Source organism: Dermacentor silvarum, chromosome 1, assembly GCF_013339745.2.
Source record: "Dermacentor silvarum isolate Dsil-2018 chromosome 1, BIME_Dsil_1.4, whole genome shotgun sequence".
Classification (NCBI taxonomy): domain Eukaryota; kingdom Metazoa; phylum Arthropoda; class Arachnida; order Ixodida; family Ixodidae; genus Dermacentor; species Dermacentor silvarum.
Genome location: NC_051154.1, coordinates 218,937,875 through 218,955,570, shown reverse-complemented (window position 1 = coordinate 218,955,570; position 17,696 = coordinate 218,937,875). Strand labels below are relative to the sequence as shown.

General features: G+C 44.3%; 1 protein-coding gene across 1 annotated transcript in view; it reads right to left on the bottom strand.

The window, feature by feature from the left end:
- Window positions 1-1,751: 1,751 nt before the first annotated feature.
- Window positions 1,752-17,696, bottom strand: part of LOC119437157 (nose resistant to fluoxetine protein 6-like) — a 34,716-nt gene continuing 18,771 nt past the window's right edge. Inside the window, exons 9-15 of the mRNA XM_049660149.1 lie at window positions 16,660-16,825; window positions 15,093-15,172; window positions 13,127-13,249; window positions 12,215-12,335; window positions 10,712-10,898; window positions 6,520-6,662; window positions 1,752-3,480 (exon numbers count right to left, since the gene is read on the bottom strand). Of these exons, the coding sequence (XP_049516106.1) occupies window positions 3,238-3,480; window positions 6,520-6,662; window positions 10,712-10,898; window positions 12,215-12,335; window positions 13,127-13,249; window positions 15,093-15,172; window positions 16,660-16,825 (1,063 nt within the window). The 3' untranslated portion in view covers window positions 1,752-3,237. The remainder of the gene's footprint in view (window positions 3,481-6,519; window positions 6,663-10,711; window positions 10,899-12,214; window positions 12,336-13,126; window positions 13,250-15,092; window positions 15,173-16,659; window positions 16,826-17,696) is intronic.

Below are 17,696 nucleotides of genomic sequence, written 5' to 3'. Positions count from 1 at the left end.
CTGCAGCTGTTAGTTGCCGGTGTGACAAGGACAAAGGCGATGCCCGATACTTGTTGAGGGAAGAATCTCGATGAGAGGTGTATGGCACAAGGGAGTACGGCACATGTAGTCAGAGAATTTAACGCTTCCGTGCCATTATGTCACAGCGGCACACCCCGTCTGGCTGATTGGTGCAAGATTGGGCGCATAATCAGTGGCACGTGCCCAGCAGCACATACCTAGCGGCCGAAGTTGTAGTCTGCTCGGCAATACAGCAGCATCCAGCGCCTGATAAGTGCGAGGAAGAGGAAAATGACGTTTCGCTTTAAGACATCAAAAAGCAAAGAAGAAATAAATTTGGAAGGAGACTGCATGCTATCGAAACAAAGAATAATAAGTAACGTTATTCTGTCTGAATGCATCGCGGAAGGGTAAGAGAAGCGCTAAATGTACCAGCTTTGGTCAGAGGAAGTAGACGAACGGCAGATAAGCTGTTCATATTTTTGTCCGAGTGAATATAAAACGTGCAAGCGAACGTAGCATTAAAGGAAAATTAAGCAGTACGAGGAAACCACTCGGAATCTACTTCCACTACACGGAAATCGACTAATATAGCGCAGGAAGCCACAGACCAAAGTCAGACATGTAGGCAGAAACAACTGCATACCGGTTCGCAACTGCAGGAGGCAAGAAGAACTTTCCTTCTTTCCTTCTTTCCCTCATTTTCATTTTTTTTTATGAACGCCGTGTTAGCGCTACCTTAAGCAACACTAAAAGTAAAGATTAAGTCAAGTTAGAATGGTAGATTGTTCGTTTAGAAGCCTCTTAGCTTGAAAAGTTACGGAACGTCAACGATGGCAGCAACAGCTGGCCAAACATACCTCTTCTCGGTTATTCATTGAAGTCACGAGCTTCGCCATCTTCACGGAATTTGGGTGTAGGCACATTTCCTTCATTCTTTCAACTTCATTCCCAAGGTGTCACCACGTACGCCGCAGACACCGGAGACAAGTACACTTCATTGCCTTTTAAGGAATAATAAGGGAGCTATTGAGAAGCGAAATGCGCAATACGACCGCGGTGAGTAGAACGGGTTGTTGAGCGGGATCACGAAAAGCAGAGACTATTGTGGGAAACGGCGCGGTTCCTTATTGCCTCGCATTGCCCCAATTTGCGCGCCGTGGGGCTATTATTACCCCAATGCACGTAAAGCTCAATGCTAAAGCACACTCAAGCGTTGTTCATTTTGTAAAGTTTCCCAGGAAAATTGAGGCATTATATAAACCGGCCCAACTAAATATAGAGACAGCAAGCACAATTTGAGAACTTCGAAAAGCTTGCTTATTCTTCAGAAATTATTTGAAAGATGCTGTACAATTTTATCATTTCAGACCCTCAATATTTTGCGATTGGCACCGAAAGTTGATGAAATGGTGGGTAAATAATTGTTTTCGAATGAGAGCATCAGAAACAGTGAATGAGCCATAGCAGACAGAAGAAATCTATTAGTATATATAATACTTGGGTAAAAGAAAAACCTGCGTCATATGGCATTTACGTTTCATTTCCATTGAGAAAAATATTCGGTGCACGATGTTAGACGCCATGAAGGTACACACAAATGTGCTTATTTATAGAGAATAACTATCAGCCTCACTTACCGTTGTATCCAGCGCATCGCTAGTAATGTCGCCAGAGGTCGGTCGTTATCGCAAATTTAAGATTGTTATATGCCGTCAGATGCAAAACCATTCCACTGTTATCCACCAGTGCCAGGAAAGAAAATTTATTTGCTCAATAACAACAAAGCAGATGAGAACCATCGAAATCACGTACAATTTCACCTGCAGACCCCTGGACAATGAATTGAAACAGACCTGCTTCATCACAAATGTCGGGCATAACACAGACTCAAGGTGATCTTCAACAAAAAAATAATAATAATAAAACACTTTATGTCTAACAGTTTTCCCGAGAGAACGCAGGATGACGATGCCTTCTTGATGGTCTCCCGTCTGTTATGCAACAACCTTATGCGTGCAGTTTCATTGGTGATGAACAGATTGTGACACTTCTCCCGAATATTGCGTTCTATATGTAGTGTCTTCCCTTATACTACAGCCTACTACAATACCTGAACAGTGTGAGCATCAAGTAAATACATATTGCCTAGGATGCTATATTGACAAAGCGCGATTATCCCGGCTTTCTAAATTCCCTTTTCCATTCTCTTCGGTGCCGGTAGCCAACCGGATACTCACACCTGGCTAACCACTCCCTGCATTTCCTGTTCCCATCTTTGTCACACACAAGTACCACTGTGGTCACGTAGACCGTAAACCAAGCCCAGTCTTTTTCTTTCGTGGCAAAACGTGATCATGCAGCACCATGCATACAAACAGACACAAATACGATATAGTCGTTTCATGAAGGGCAGGCAGCGCCACTTGCGCTTCCCCATGCTGCCAACTTGGAACAGCCGAGTTGAAAAAGATTGGTTGAAGGGCATCATCGTGCAACTAAAATGCGGTTCAAAGACCAGTAACAAAATCAGCGCAATTGCAGCTAAACGAACTGACTGCCTAGTGTAGAAAATACTGTCTGAAATGACTCGTCTTTGTGCGGATGAAAGCTTCGTGTTTTCTGTTTAACGCTGCGGATGTCGCTAATTACATTGTTTTGAGCTACAACCTGGCTTTCCTTTCTCTGGGCTCAGCGGTACATTACATGGCATGCAATGTAGGAGAAGGCAGCGACTGCTCTGACCATGAGCTCACACAGATATCACAATGGACATTGAAAGAGGGCAGTTCTTCGCGTTTTGGAGAACAGTAGACTTCCGCACAATAGTGAATCTTGGACGGCAGTGTTCTAGACGCCCGAGAGATAATCCTCCCTTGGTCATCAGCAGGGTTGAGCAGAGGGTATAATATGAAAAAGGAAAGATAACTTTTTTTTCATCCTACATAAAATCCACGCGTCGTCTTGTGCAGGATCCATGATATCTTTTAGACGGTGGCGGTGCGACAGGTACGTTCAAAAACGAGACAGCTTATTGACAGTCATGGTTCAATGTGAAGACGCAAGCACTCCTCCAACTCTCATACGGCTCCATGCACACCGCTTTTCTTTTCCCCTCAAAGAGCACACATTCTTCCGCGACGTTTCAGGTAGGCGTTTCCTCGACGTACACAAGTGCTCCCTCGGCTAAGGCGACGATGAAGACAACGATGGCATCCATGCAGGTGAGCGTGGCGCCTACGCTACGCAGTTGACGTGTCCGAGCCCGGGCTGAGGCACTGCGGCCGTTCGGTGCCCGTTAGCGGGTCCGCACACGACCGCCTGCAGTGGCGCCTGGTGTCCCTTGGCGGCCAGCGCCAGCGAAGCTCGCCGGCGCTGCATCAGCAGTGCCTTGAGGTTGGCGAACGGGAGCTCTACCGTCACATGCGCCACGTACGCTAGCAGCACGGAGACTGTCGTGTGCCCCAAGAAGCTGTAGCACTGCACGGCGAGAAAAAAAAACAAGAAAGAACGCCACGAGATATCCGCATGATTAGAAACAGCGGAACATTCCAGTGGGTGCAATATAACGAGGCGTTCAAAATAAAGCTTTTAGAAGTTTGGTAGAGAAAGCTATACAGCAGCTGTGCAAGCTGCATTAGTGAAGCTCTATACCGTTTGGTCACGCGAACACAGTCTCTACAGGTGCTGAGTTACGACTTTTTATTCTGTACATTGCCAGCCATACTGAAAGTAAAAAAAAAAAAAGTTTGAAAGAACTCGTTATTGTGGTGAGAAAGAGAACGAAATTCAGAAAGGCTAAGACGGGTAGTGCTTCAGTATGCCGTCCTGCACTGGCAGAGAAGATGGCGGGAGAGGGCGGGGGGGGGGGGGGGGGTGAAACATGGGTTATAAAGGTGGTAAGTAGACCGCTAATGAAATCAACTTCCGAAATACCCAGAGAATAAGTTTGTCTTCATATCGTCTCATTAAGCACGCGTAAAAGGAACAGCAAATCGCGCAGCGAATCGCGTAGTTTTTCTTTTTCTTTTTGTTTCTTCTTTTTCAATTTGATAGATGTGCGGGTAACTCGTTGTTTTCGTTAATACGTGGTGCTAATCGGACGATACCTAGTCGTATACGGAGTCATTACAGTACGCGTTCACGAAGGCAAGAGGCGCCGTTCTTTTCTTTATGGTTTCTGCAAGACTAGTTACAGAAAAAGAATATAAAAATAACAAAAGCAGCGATGTTAACCAGACGAGCGTCCAGTTTTCTGCTCTAAACAGTAGGTAAGGGAAAGGGGGAATATCAGCAGTAAAAGAGCGAGAGAGTGAGCACAGAGCGCACGACGGAAGATTCATACGAGAACTATAAACAGTCAGGGAAGCCAGTGCACTTCTAGAACTACACTAGAGCCTGAGTAGGGAAAAATCACACAAAACACACTCAAACTTAAAATCATCTCGCATAAACTGAGTCAATATTGAAGTCACATAATTACACAATATATACAAAACGAGCGTCACATAAAGAGAAAGACACTCACAGTTTTCTAACAAGAGCACTTGTCACAGTGCTGCCAATCACCGAAGCCAGTTTTGCCCTAACTTAGATAAAAACTTCCCAGAATTTCCTAGGTTTGTGCTAAATGTGGTTGTTAATGAGTTTGTCAATATCATTTTTGCAAAGATAAATTTTTGCTTGTATTATAAAAATAGATTACAAATTTTATCACTTAAATTTATTTCTAAGCTCACTTTAAAATATTCTAATAATGAAGTCACTGCCCTGAAGTTGAAATGATGTCGCAATGCAAATTGTTAGGCTAACAAGAATGCCTCCTACTTAAGTCATACTCGCAGAAGAAGACGTCAGCACGGTTAAACTTTGTTGCCCTAACTTGTTTTGCACGTAGAGCAAAGTGTCAATATTACATGGAGCTTCATTCGAGTTGTAAGGAAGTCGTGCTCCGGACCTCCCTTAAAGAATTACCAGTCAAAAGAGTGTGCCACTTCATGACACCAATGGAAAAGATGTGAATGACTTTTTTTTCATGCCCTGTACTCACGTAGCACCACCACACTTACGCGCTTACAGGTCATTTGCAAAGGAAGCACGCAGATACGTGGTCATTTTTTTTTTTAGTTTTTCTCCAAAGCAAACATCGCCCAAACACATGACCACTACAACGCAGACCAAGCTTGCTCTGCTTACGGGCGGTTCCCGGTAAATTTTGGTTACGCGTGCATAGCTGGCTGCTTAGTAATATGCCTGCATTGTCGTGATCGGAGGTATATACCTATAGGGTGTCGTTGTTGTTTTTTGCAACAAATGTTTGGAAGTCACCCGGTGGCAGATAGCACAATTCTAACTCTTGAACTAAATTACTCGATGAGGCGGACATTACTTCCACGAGCAATCAAACGCGTAATTGGCTAAATACCAAGTTTCACTATCTAAGACTTTACTGATTCAACTACAAGCCATATTGCAATTTACGAATTGTGGCTAGTGATGGATGGATGGATGGAAAAACTTTTCTCAATGCATATCGACTTTGAACGAATTCTAAGAATGGCACCGGTTTCGATATATGCGTCGTCAAATTTGCGATAAAATTACACTCTTGTTCCGCTTACCTTTAGAAAACGCTGTTTTATGCATTGAATCACAAAAGTAACTGTAATGCCAATGTATTTTGTCACTTTGAAAATTATGCATCTCGAAATTGGTGTCATCCTGAGAATACGTTCCAGGTGGATTCGCCTTGCGAACTCACCGGCTACAATTCGTAAATTGCAATCTGCGCCGTAAAATATTTAATAAAGAGTTTGTCAGTATAATTATGTTAATTATTAAATTAAGCATTTTGATTTCTTTTAGATGCATTGCCCGCCTCATCAAGTAATTTAGATCAAGAGTTAAGATCGTGCGATCTGCCACAGACGACATTTAAAAATTTGGTTGCAGAAAAAAAAAAAACCTGGCATGTGTCAGATTTCTCCCCGATTCACCCGAGTTGCTTTGTTTGGTGTTGCCGCATGCGTTTATTTCGCCGGTTACAGATAAATATTTTATTTAAAGAGCGCGGAAATTGACAGCGCAGCTAGATGTACGAACGGCAATATCGCAGCAGCCGTATTTCATTAAAGAACCGAAGGCATCCGCACACTGTCGTTTACTTGGCGAGATGTGTTCACTGCACTGATTACGATCAAGTCACACTTCGAATGCGAAGTTTGACGGTAATTTGCCGTGACTGAAATCAAAACAAGCCGTAACGTCAGCCGCTCCAATGTTTCAGTGTCTCTGCGCGAAATTTCCCCAGATTAGGACAAATGTCCTTATTTCCCTAAACTATATGCCTAAAATTCCTAGATCTGGGGAAAATTTTCCTTGCGTTGCCTGCACAGCCGTGTCATATATTTTTTATCACGTTCGGCAGCCAACTAAAACACTCAGAAACTGTGTTTCAGGTTCTACAGAAGCGAACAACTGCACCTATGACGTGAAGGTAGTTGCAATCACTAAACGTACCATGCTGAATTGATCAAGGTTGACAATTTCCCTGGCCGTGGCGACATGCATGTAGATGACCAGTGGGTGGATCAGGTAGATTAGATAGGAGAGGGTGCTGAGGGGCACCAGGCCGCCCCATGCCAGCGTCGTGTTGAGAAGTCCTGTGAAGCCGTGTGAGGCAGACGAGAGAGAGAAAGATTGCTCAGTTCACAAGAAGTTGCAAAAGAATTTGCATCGCTGCTGCATTTTCAGTTGTCACGATTATTTATTTATTTATTTGTTCTTAATTTTTTGTTTGCTTATTTATTTATTTATTTATTTATTTATTTATTTATTTATTTATTTATTTATTTATTTATTTATTTATTTATTTATTTATTTATTTAAAAATACCTTACCGGCCCCTAGAGGCATTGAGTAAGGGAGCATGTACATGAAATGTGATAGGCCATTAATATATAAAAAAACACGGATCGCAGCAATATTTCGATGCATATGGAATATTAAAGAAAAGGACAAAAAGAAAAGGCAAGTAATACCCAATATATATCAGCGGCTAACAAATATATATTACAATGAACGCAAGCAACAAGTCTGAGGAGTAAACAGAAAAAAATTACGCGGGCGTCACGCAAACACTCATCAAACAATAAAACATGGGGAAGAGAACACAAGACAAGAGAATTCTTGCTTGAATTGAGCACCCAGGAATCTGGGTTATCGGGTTTAGATCACCTGCTCCGCCACTACGTGTCACTCGAATATGTTTTACTCGCCTTGATTGTAGTCATCGAATCCCTTCAACATCTTTTGCTACTTCCTTCATTTATTAATTTTCCTATAAACTTTTTTTATCTTTATCACTTCACAGCCCGTCTCCCAAGTGTTCTTTTCATGGCCTCACGCACGTGCTTTGCACTTCGGTGGCAAGTTTTCGTGTTGGTCGGAGTTCGAGGTGATTTTCCGTTATTAGCTTCAATATTTACCGTTAATGTCCGAAAATGTTGCATAGATAGGATGACAGTACCATTACCGATGTAATATATTTCACTGTTTGCTGTATACAGCTTCTGTTATCTGTATAGGCCTATACTCAGAGCATGCGGAGAGTGGCACATCAGAAAGGAATCGTTCCTATGTTATTTTCACAGTTTACAGAAAGAAACATCTACAGCATGTACTTTTTTTATTCGTGCTTTCAGGCCCTTGTTCACTTTTATGGCACCCAACTTATGATCCTGCATGGTCACTATATTATAGTTCTTGAGCTCTGTGACGATCAATAAACGGCATTGAGCGCCTTCACAGTCAGGTTACAGAGGCTCTACATTTTCCTTGTTTAGCATAAAGAAAAATAATTTTTTCAGTGTCCATATTTGGGTTAAATTCGGGTGAAGGTTTTTTTTTTTCGCCTTTTCGGAATCGTTTTATTGAATTTTTCAGGAAAATTCACAATTTATGTAATTAGGTTCTGGGGTCTTGCGTGCCAAAACCAGGATCTTCTTATGAGGCACGCCGTAGTGGGTGTCTCCGGATTAATTTTCACCACCTGTGGTTCTTTAAATTGCCCCTAAATCTAGTACACGAGCATTTTTAAATTTCGATTCCTTCCAAATGCGGCCGCCGCGGCCGGGACCGCCACATCGAGTTCATCAATGCAACGCCGCGGCCATGCAGTGAGCTATACCATGGTGGGTCAACGAGTTCTGTAGAAGCGTAATATGCGAAAGACGCTTTAATGTGTGATTTTTCTTGATAGAACTTGCACCACTGGATTTTCAAGATATGAACTGCCTGTTCTTTTTTTTCGCTGCTTTCCGGAAAAGTTAATTTACGTAGCGGCGATGTAAAATATGTGCTGCGTTCTCTGATAACTGACCATCGCACACCGGCTGTCCCAACTAAGAATTCCTAAAAACCGTCCCAGCTAAGAATTCAAAGACTATCAAAAAGCTTTACGCGAACGTCGGCCACAGTATGTTGATGGGCATTGTTCAGGCTAATCGTGAATATTTTATTTTCATTGTGCACAAACAAATATTTAAGTTTACTCAGCTAACTCCTGATTAACTTACTTAATCGATAAGACTGTGAAGTCAGATAAAACCTAGAGGAACGTAACTGTCATTTTTAATTAATATGTAGAAATAATAAGGAAAACATCAATGAAAGTGGACGAACCCACCTCTTCCGCATTAAGAACGCGATGCTTTACCGATTCAGCTACCGCGGCGACCATCCTTTCGTCAACTTTCCTTTCGGCAAGAAGTATCAACGTTTGATCAGTGCAATGTTGAGCATAACGAGTAATAGGCGAAGTTGCACTCCGCTTATGACACGTATGTTCAAAGTTCCTTGAAATATCAGAGAATAACCTCAATGCAGCCCAGAGGAAACTATCCGAAAAATAGGGAAGAAAATATGCATTAAATAAAATGCCAGGTTGTCATTTACGTAGGCACTAAGAGTTGGCAGATGAGCAAAGTTTGCTCCAAAGGCGCCCGGAAGACAGACAATGGCTAACCCAGATAAGCCAGACGTCAACACAAGAACCTAGTATAGCATGCCGAACGCAAATCGACAAAATGCAAGCGGCGATAGGCGGTCAAACACTCAGAGTTGGAACAACTTCCCGCTTCCGGGAGGAAACTGGGACTTCCTGCTTCCAGCAGTGTGCACAAGCAGCAGTTTACTTTATTCCTCTCGTACGACGCGTGCCGTCCGCTAGCCCGCCACACGTCTGAAAGCGTCGACTTGAAATGATGCAGAACAAACTTTCACCGTAACTTCCGCCAGTATATTAACACGCGAACTGAGAAAAAATACCTGCACTATCTCTTACAATGCAAAGCAGTGACGCGATAGCTGGCGCAATATATGGCGCAATATAGATGGCATATTGTGCGCAGCAAGAATTGCACAGTCTGCGGCGGCCGCATATAGATGGAGGCGAAATGCAAAAATGCCCGTGTGCTTGCGTTGTAGTGCACGTTAAGGAACCTCAGGTGGTCAGAATTAACCCGGAGCCCTCCACTGTGGCGTGCCTCATAATCATAACTGGTTTTGGCACGTAAAACCCCAGAACGAAGAAGAATAATTGAACAGCTAGTTTCGTGTGGCATCGGTTGGAGTAAACAAACATTCCAAGATGCGCGCGGGCAATCTCCTTTCGGGAAGAAACCTTTAATGAGTGATGGTGCAAGTCATGTTCGTTTTTGCAGGTGGCACTCGCCGGTGATCAAAAGATGTCACAGGCATAGGTAATTTTACAAGATAATGTAGACATAGGCAAAATGCTAAGCTGCAATAGATATAGTAAAACGTGAGTAGCCCAAGTAGGCTAGATAACTATTTCGCGCCCGGCGTTTCAAAGTCGATGCCATTAGAAATCATCATTATCAAAACTGAGGGACGTACAGAGAAGAACATTTTGCCGCCTTTCTTCTGCAGATGAGACTGAAAGGTTAAACAGCACGTGCTGCCCAAATAGGCCACACGATACGAACGTCATTACTCTCTGGCTATTTCGAAGTACACCTGAACACAACTATATTTAGTTCACCTCGAATTCCTATGAGACACTTCTTACTCGCCCATTTAGTCCATTTGTTGTATACCAACTGCAATATATGTGGCAAAATTCGATAACGTTCGGTTTGTGTTCATAAGCTCAACTCTCCTAAACTCAATTTTCTAACTCACGTCTGTTGATCATTTCAATAACGGACGGTAAAGCATAGAGTTTCGCCTCACAATCTCGCTGCAATTTAAACCCTACCAGCACCATTCATACCTTCCATGCATTCCTGAAATGGCGCTAAACATTTATGTATTATTTATTTGTCATGCTACATATATATCTCATTCGGGCCAGAAGTTTTTCGTGAGAATTCGGCTAACTTACAATGTGAGCTGAACGATATAATGTCATCAAACACATATTCTCGAGGTGGCGAAACAGAGACATGGTTTCAGAAGAGCAAAAAAAAAAAGAATGAACAAAGTACCAGGGCACATTAGCTGCAACGATATCCGGAAAACTGATGCGCAGTTGTCGGCGTATGAAACTCGCACTGCCCTGGAAAAAGGGCTGCAATAGCTGTACCAACCCGTGGCTTCTCAATTTCTCATCGCTTTCTCAACACGTCATGCATATTCATTATCTATGTGTGGCTCGTGTCAACTGCATCGACGGCAAGAAAGCACGCACCTCCATGTCCAACGTGGCAGGCGACGGTAAGCCAGGCGATGGCAGTGCACCAGATGGTCCTGTGCAAGGCGGCGTAGCAGGCCACCAGCGCTGGGTGCACGTCGAAGCCCGCTCGGAACGGATACACGCCCCACAGGGACACTAGGCCGCACAGCAGCGCACAGAGCCAGCCTACCCACAGGGTGACCTGCGAATGGGCGGCAAACAGATTGAAGCAAGCATTCGTGTGTCTTTATTCAGGCGTTTTTACGACCCTCTTAATTCATAGCAAAACGTTGCGTATATTTCATTCTCGTTATTGTTAATTCAGCGTACAATACTGTGGAGACGCCGCTTCGCGACCTTGGGAGCAGAGGTGGCTTCTGTGTTCCGATTGTCTGCTGCTGCGTGAGCAATCTGCGTGTGTGTGGAGACGTTCTCGCTTACGGTAGCACATCCACACTAGCTGGGGAAAACGAGCACGGCGTATAGCCGGCGTTGCCCCGGGAATAGGACGCCAATGAAATGCGGTGTATTTTGGCACGTGGCCCGCCAAAGTATCGCCTCTCTCGACATAGCTTGGCATAAGCGCTGATCGCACTGGAGAGAACGCGTTAACATCAAACCTGTCACGTCTACGCCGCGGCAGAAAATGCTGAATAGGCGTCGCCCACGTTGACTATGCTGACATCGGTCCGCGCTGCATGCCGCGGCCGCGGACCTCCACGCGCGCTTTTTTCCCGAAAGTGTGGTTATACGATTCGCGACTATAGATGGGGCCGAGCCGATCCGTATAAACGTTGACGTATAAGCCCAAACAAAATTCTCGACAGGAGTTAAATCACGAGCATCTGGCGTCTTAGTCGACACTTGCCCGCGTTCTCACAGAACGCGGCACATATTCCAGAATGGTCCAGAGGGAACTAGAATGTCCCGTTTTACAAGTCTCGCTAAATCAGCGACGCCACAGTCATTGTGCTAATGAGGCTTATAAGGTGTGTCATTCGATCTAGGGAAGGTTGTGGGGAAGTAATAAATAGAAATAAAAAGAATAAATAGAAATAAGATACAAACGGTGCGCTATACATGGCAAACACAAAGAATGAAACTACAGAATTTCAATTATCTGGAAAAGAAATGATACTAGTTTATCCACTTAACGTGCTATTCTGTGTTCTTATTTATAGGAAACTCTAATTTTAGGTCCCTACTGCTTAGTTTTTTTCTTCGTAGTACGGCCCCTTGCACATGTTGCTACGAAGCATACCAGTATCGCGCACTTTCTCAATACGAGGGCACCGCCTTCGCCACAGCTCTCGTATCTCGAGGTCACTACATCGAGCTGCCACTTCACCACCAGAAGTGTACACTGAATAAGTACACAGAAGCAAGAGTGTCGCATGAGGTTCTCAAACAGCACAATGCATTTTGTCGCTGCGTAATGTTGAATGAAGTTTGCATATTTCAAAATGAAGCCAGACATGAAGCAACTCTTGGCATTTATAATAGAGCGGATACCCTTACCTTGCTCATAGTGATTGTCTTGTTCTTGACGAGGTAGTACCCGCACAGCAAGCCCACACAGAAGGGGCCGAAGTGCGTGAACGGCTGGAAATACAGCAGGTTGAGCTGCTGCACTGCTTTGCTGTGGTCAGAAGGAAATACAACGGTGAGCTTTCTGTAGGTTGGGTGCATCCACAAATCAGCATGATGTCACCAATGCAACGATATCCCCCCCCCCCCCCCCAAAAAAAAAGCTATCCTATGAAAATGCTTCTACTACGATTAACACCAAGTCGAGCAGACTCTGTGTCGTCGAGCACACTCGTCGAGCACACTCTGTGCACACTCTGTGTATGTGCTCGACTTAGAAAGTATAGGAAGGTCGTCATCAATTCCGAACGGAAAGCTCCAGAAAACGATGTAAGCCATCGGGTTACCAGTGTTTACAAGTACTCCCATCCTGAGCATATAAAAGTGCGTAAAGAAAAATCAGGGTCCAAGGTTAGTTTACAAGCGCAGTAGTCCTACAGATTGATATTTTTTTTAATAAAATCGAAGGGAGCGCGTCCTTGCCGCTGAAAACAAGAAAGAAAAATATTTGGGCCAATAGCAAAAAATGTTCAGTTCATGGCCTAATAACTGATAGAAACGACGCACAATGCAACCGCAGTGGTCAAAATGCGCAGAATGCGAGAAGTCAATTTAAGGCGTATAAGAAGGAGCCACCAAACGAAATGGCACGTATAAAACATTTCTGCGCAATCACGATTTGTGTGCACTGGATCGATGCGCCGGTTCGTAACACTTAGACCATGTTCCTGTAAACAGCTCGGCAGCATCTTGTCAGCATAATTGGAACAGTCTTTAGCGCACACAGGACAGCCACTGGCAGGTCAGAGACACGAAGCAGAATACACGAGTGTAAATGCGCACCTCCACTCAGAAGTCATGAGTAGCAGAGCCGGTGGCAGGTCGAAGAAGTAGGTGATGAGGCCCACCGCCACGCATGAGCTCAGGCAAAGTGTCACCAACAGCGCCAGGCCCACGGTCGAGCACCTGCGTCCACGACAGGCACCCACGTGGCCAAGTATTCGTGCCGTGCAGCAATCGACGCCAAGGAAAAAGCATGCAATGCAGTGATGCTACAGCAGCACACCGACCAAAATAACATTCGCTTCCATGCGTATAACGCGACCAATCATACGCACAGCCTATAGAGACTTCATATTTGTCGCCGTTGCACTGACTTAGTATTCGAAAGTTATGCCCAGCGCCGGTGCTTTATGTACTACGTTTCACTACCCCTTCGATTAAATACACATATAGTGGCAATGTGTGCGCTATATATACATGTTTAGTATTTATTACTGCAAACAACAGCCACGATATAACTTCGGGAAATCATAGCTGCGAGAGCCGATGGAAATTAATCTACCTCTCATTGAAGTATCTGGCGCGCTTTGTTTTTGTTTTCCCTTTTGCTTTTTTATTTTATTTTGGTTTGTTTTTCCGAACCACTCAATATCCCCAACAATTGTTTTTCTTTTCTAGCAAACAGACTTGCGTGACATATATCATGTCAAGCATGTCAGCTTTTGTGATCTTCAAGCCACAACATTTTGTCACTTTCCAATTACGCCATGCCACTTTCCATTCTCTGCACCGTGTTGCGTAACATATCTGGTTCGTTACTTAATGGGGTTTCTTTTCTTGATCGTTCGCTCATGTTGCTTTGGCACTGTCTCAGCTGCTGCATTTCGCAAATGTAGCAGTGGCGGCAGTGGTAATGAAAAGCACTTATTAAATTTCAAGACATCAGCGCTTTTAGTTCAATAAAGGGGGTCTCATGCTGTCTCATACGTAGACACTCCGCATGCTTAGATTGATTTGCCCACTTTGTCAAGACGCGTGCCCCAAGGCGACCTTCAGTATCACTCCTTAAGCTCCTATTTTCAAAATTCCCGCGACGACGCTAACAACTACGTAATGAATGTTCTCCACATCGACAAATTAACTAAATATGAGGTGTAAAAAAAAAGTCACCTCTCCAGACCAGCTATACCTCACCCCTTCGTCAATTCAAAAATACTGTAGATATCGGGTAGTCGTAACCACTCGGATACTCTCAAGCGGCTGGCTTTTGTTGTGGAAAACAGCTGAGGCACATCGCCACTGTGGCAATACGTCCCTACGCTGTCAAAAGCTGCATTTCAGACCATGATGGTATGCTTGGGGAGCATGCTGTTTGAAAGAAGCAAGATGAAAGGCCCCAAACTAGTATATGGATTCGCGGTACTTCTGTTCAGTGAGCTATTTTCCTTGCAAATTATTATTGCTCTACGCAAATGTTCTGGCAATTTCCTTCGGCTTCTGTAGTCCGGAACATTAAGGATCACATTTCGGGAACGCGAAACAGCACCACTGCACCCATGATATGCGACTGCGACTACGTGCGTAAAATGTATTTCGTACAAGGTTCTCCGAGTTCATGTGATATGTAATAAAATATTTGTGAAAGATGGCGTTCCAAAATGTCGGCGCCTCAGGGGAAAGTTCCCCCCTGGCGGCCGCTAGAGGTGCTGGTTGCTCATGTCTACAATTTCTGCCAAACTAATATTGTATATCATCGGATCTGACGAACTACCTCATAAACTACAAGATGCCAGAAAGGACAAGAAGCAGGAAAACGATAAAACTTACTGGAACGAAGCAACCTTCCAGTGCCAAAGTATAGCAAAACGCACTGGCTAATAAGCAAGTTGCGACACAACCATAAAAATACGATTAACGCAATGGAAGGAAAACGCAATTTTTAGATTTGCCCTCATTTGAGCTTACAAACACAGCCAAGCCGGTGTGCCTAAGCCGTATATCCGCCACTCGTTGGTTCCGCACTTACTTGTACACGAAGAGCATCAGAGGCAGAGCCAAGACGAAGAATTGCATGTTCACCGCTTGGAACCAGGTATGCAGAAGACACTGCGAGAGAAATACTTGTATAATTACACTCGCGCAGCACACCGAGTGCCGTTTTCGATCAATGATATGCTTAAGTGGCAGGTCACTCTTGAATCTAACGAGACCAAAGCTGTTATATCCCATTTGTTATTTCAATGGTCATATGAAAACATGCATGATTGTGTTACTGCAAGCTTGCGCTCAATACTAAAGAGCGTTTATTGCCACGATTATTGCTTCCAGTAAACCTCGAATGGACAGCTTTCACTTTTACAATAATTCTACCACAATATGGTCCAATTCGGTGTCTGCTCGTCGCGTTCTCAGTATTTACGTGCTGAAACTCGCATGCAGTTTCGACGCGAACGAGGCGCAAGCTTACATCCACAAAACTTTTTTTTGATGAAGCATGGATTGAAAGGTGCAACCCCAAACTTCTATGAAAGAAAGCAAAAAGTACATTGGTACAATTTTGGCATGCACACTTAGGCCGCTTGGAAGATTATCAGCTGACACAATGGGCTGTTTATACAAATAATGAGGCACGTAACTAACGCGCTTCCTGAGAACAGTAGTATATACAGGGTGTCTCAGCTATCATGCATCGCGTTTTTTAAAAAGAGGGGCCATTCTACGCGAAGATAACCGAGAGCATATTGTCCACAGTCGAATAGAGCAACCGCCAATAATTATTTTGTTGGTGTCATTCAATTTATTAATTAATTTTAATTAGCTGACGCTATTTTTAACTGCTCTAAATGGCATGTTGTCATTGAGGAATTTAAAAAATTGAGAGAAACTTAACACTGGCATGTTATCAGTCAGCTATTTTTTTGCACGTTTAATTTTTTCAGGTTGATACAGCCAGGAAAACTGACACATATCACGTGACTAAACCTCCGCTCGCATCAAAAGCAGCGCCCTCAAACACGCCTTAGCGAGCGCACTCTTTCCACGATGCATCAGCCTCCAGTCATCGGCACTCTTTCCTTATCAACACCAAGGCGCCGCGCTGCCGCGGGCAGGGGCACGCCACTGTAACTGCTATGGAGGTTGTCTGGGGGCGATGCTTTTTCATGCGGGCTGTCCGTTAGTCACGTGATATTGTTCCTTTCTTGCGGGCTTTCCGAAAAAAAAAATAAACGGGCAAAAAGTAACTGACTGAAAACATGCCAGCTTGAAGTTTCTTTCAATTCCCCACAATTTCTTCATTGATAGCACGGCTGGCATTCAGAGCAGTAATTAAAAATATTAGCAAACTGCAATTCATCGTTAAATTGAATGGCATCAACAAAAAAAATGAGTGACGGCTACTTGATTCGACTCGCATTATGAGGGATCATTGCCCCCTGTGCCACTTCGGGACACTATATCCCGCTTTTATATATATATATATATATATATATATATATATATAATGGGTGCTTCCTTGTTCGTGAAAAACAATTCGACTTCGACTTTACACAACTGGTACAACAATGAGTTTCATGATAGAGGCACTGGCTTACCATCCTATCGTATGGCAGATAGTTGCTAACGTAGAGCAAGTTTGTCCACCAGGATTTTGCGCAGTTCCTCATCAGCGGGTTCATGATCTCGTGCCAGAGTGGTCCCGATCCAAACAACGGCAGCAGCGAAAAGACAGCCATCACCAGGAGGTACGAGGGTGTCATCCTGCAACACAGCACGCGTCGAAAAACTATATAGCCAGCGCTTTACAGCCATCCGTAACTTCCCACTCGAGGCCGCTTTAAGCGTTCAGACGCTTCCACAATGAAGCGTTATTCTTTCTTCGCATTACTTTTGAAGCGCAGACACATAAATCGGCAGGTGTTTGCGTGCTCTGCTGACGATACTGTCAAGCCCGCCTTCGGCGCATTTCGGACAGTCGTCTTTTTACCACAGAAGAGGACTTTTCCCGAGGTCTAGCAGACTTCCGAATGCAACCGGAATTACTTCATGGCTTAAGAAGGCGGCACCTGGTCCTCTTCAGGCCGAACGCATAGCCGTTTCTAACACGTTTGCGCCATTCACGGGCTTTCGCTACGCTTTATCTCACCACGGCAGCAAAGTTAGGGTCTTATCTCGGCGACCTTCTTAAGATTGGTTCCCGATATTGAGGTATGAAGGCTTAGCCTATATGGTCACTCACCGGCAGTTCCCGATGTCACTGCAACGAAACGGTGGCGCCATCTGTCACCGCTAAGGCGAAACCCGCCGCGCGGTTGGCGCGGTGACAGATGGCGCGCCACTGTTCCGTTGCTGAGACATCTTTTGAGCCAACCCGTGTCGCCGCAGACAACACACACTTGCCATTTTCATTGGAATAGCGTTGCTTCAGGCAGCATACGCTCCCCAGGCTCGTACACCAACGCTTCGGACGCGTCCAATCGGTTTTATAAAAAAAAATTATTCAATGAGTCGTTACCGCATCCTACATTCGTGAGCTTCTCGTGGCTCAACTTTATGCTTCAGTGACTTGTGTTAGAACCCCGCATGCCTCCGTCAGGAGCGATGGCTGCATCGACGGCAAAGAATTCAACGA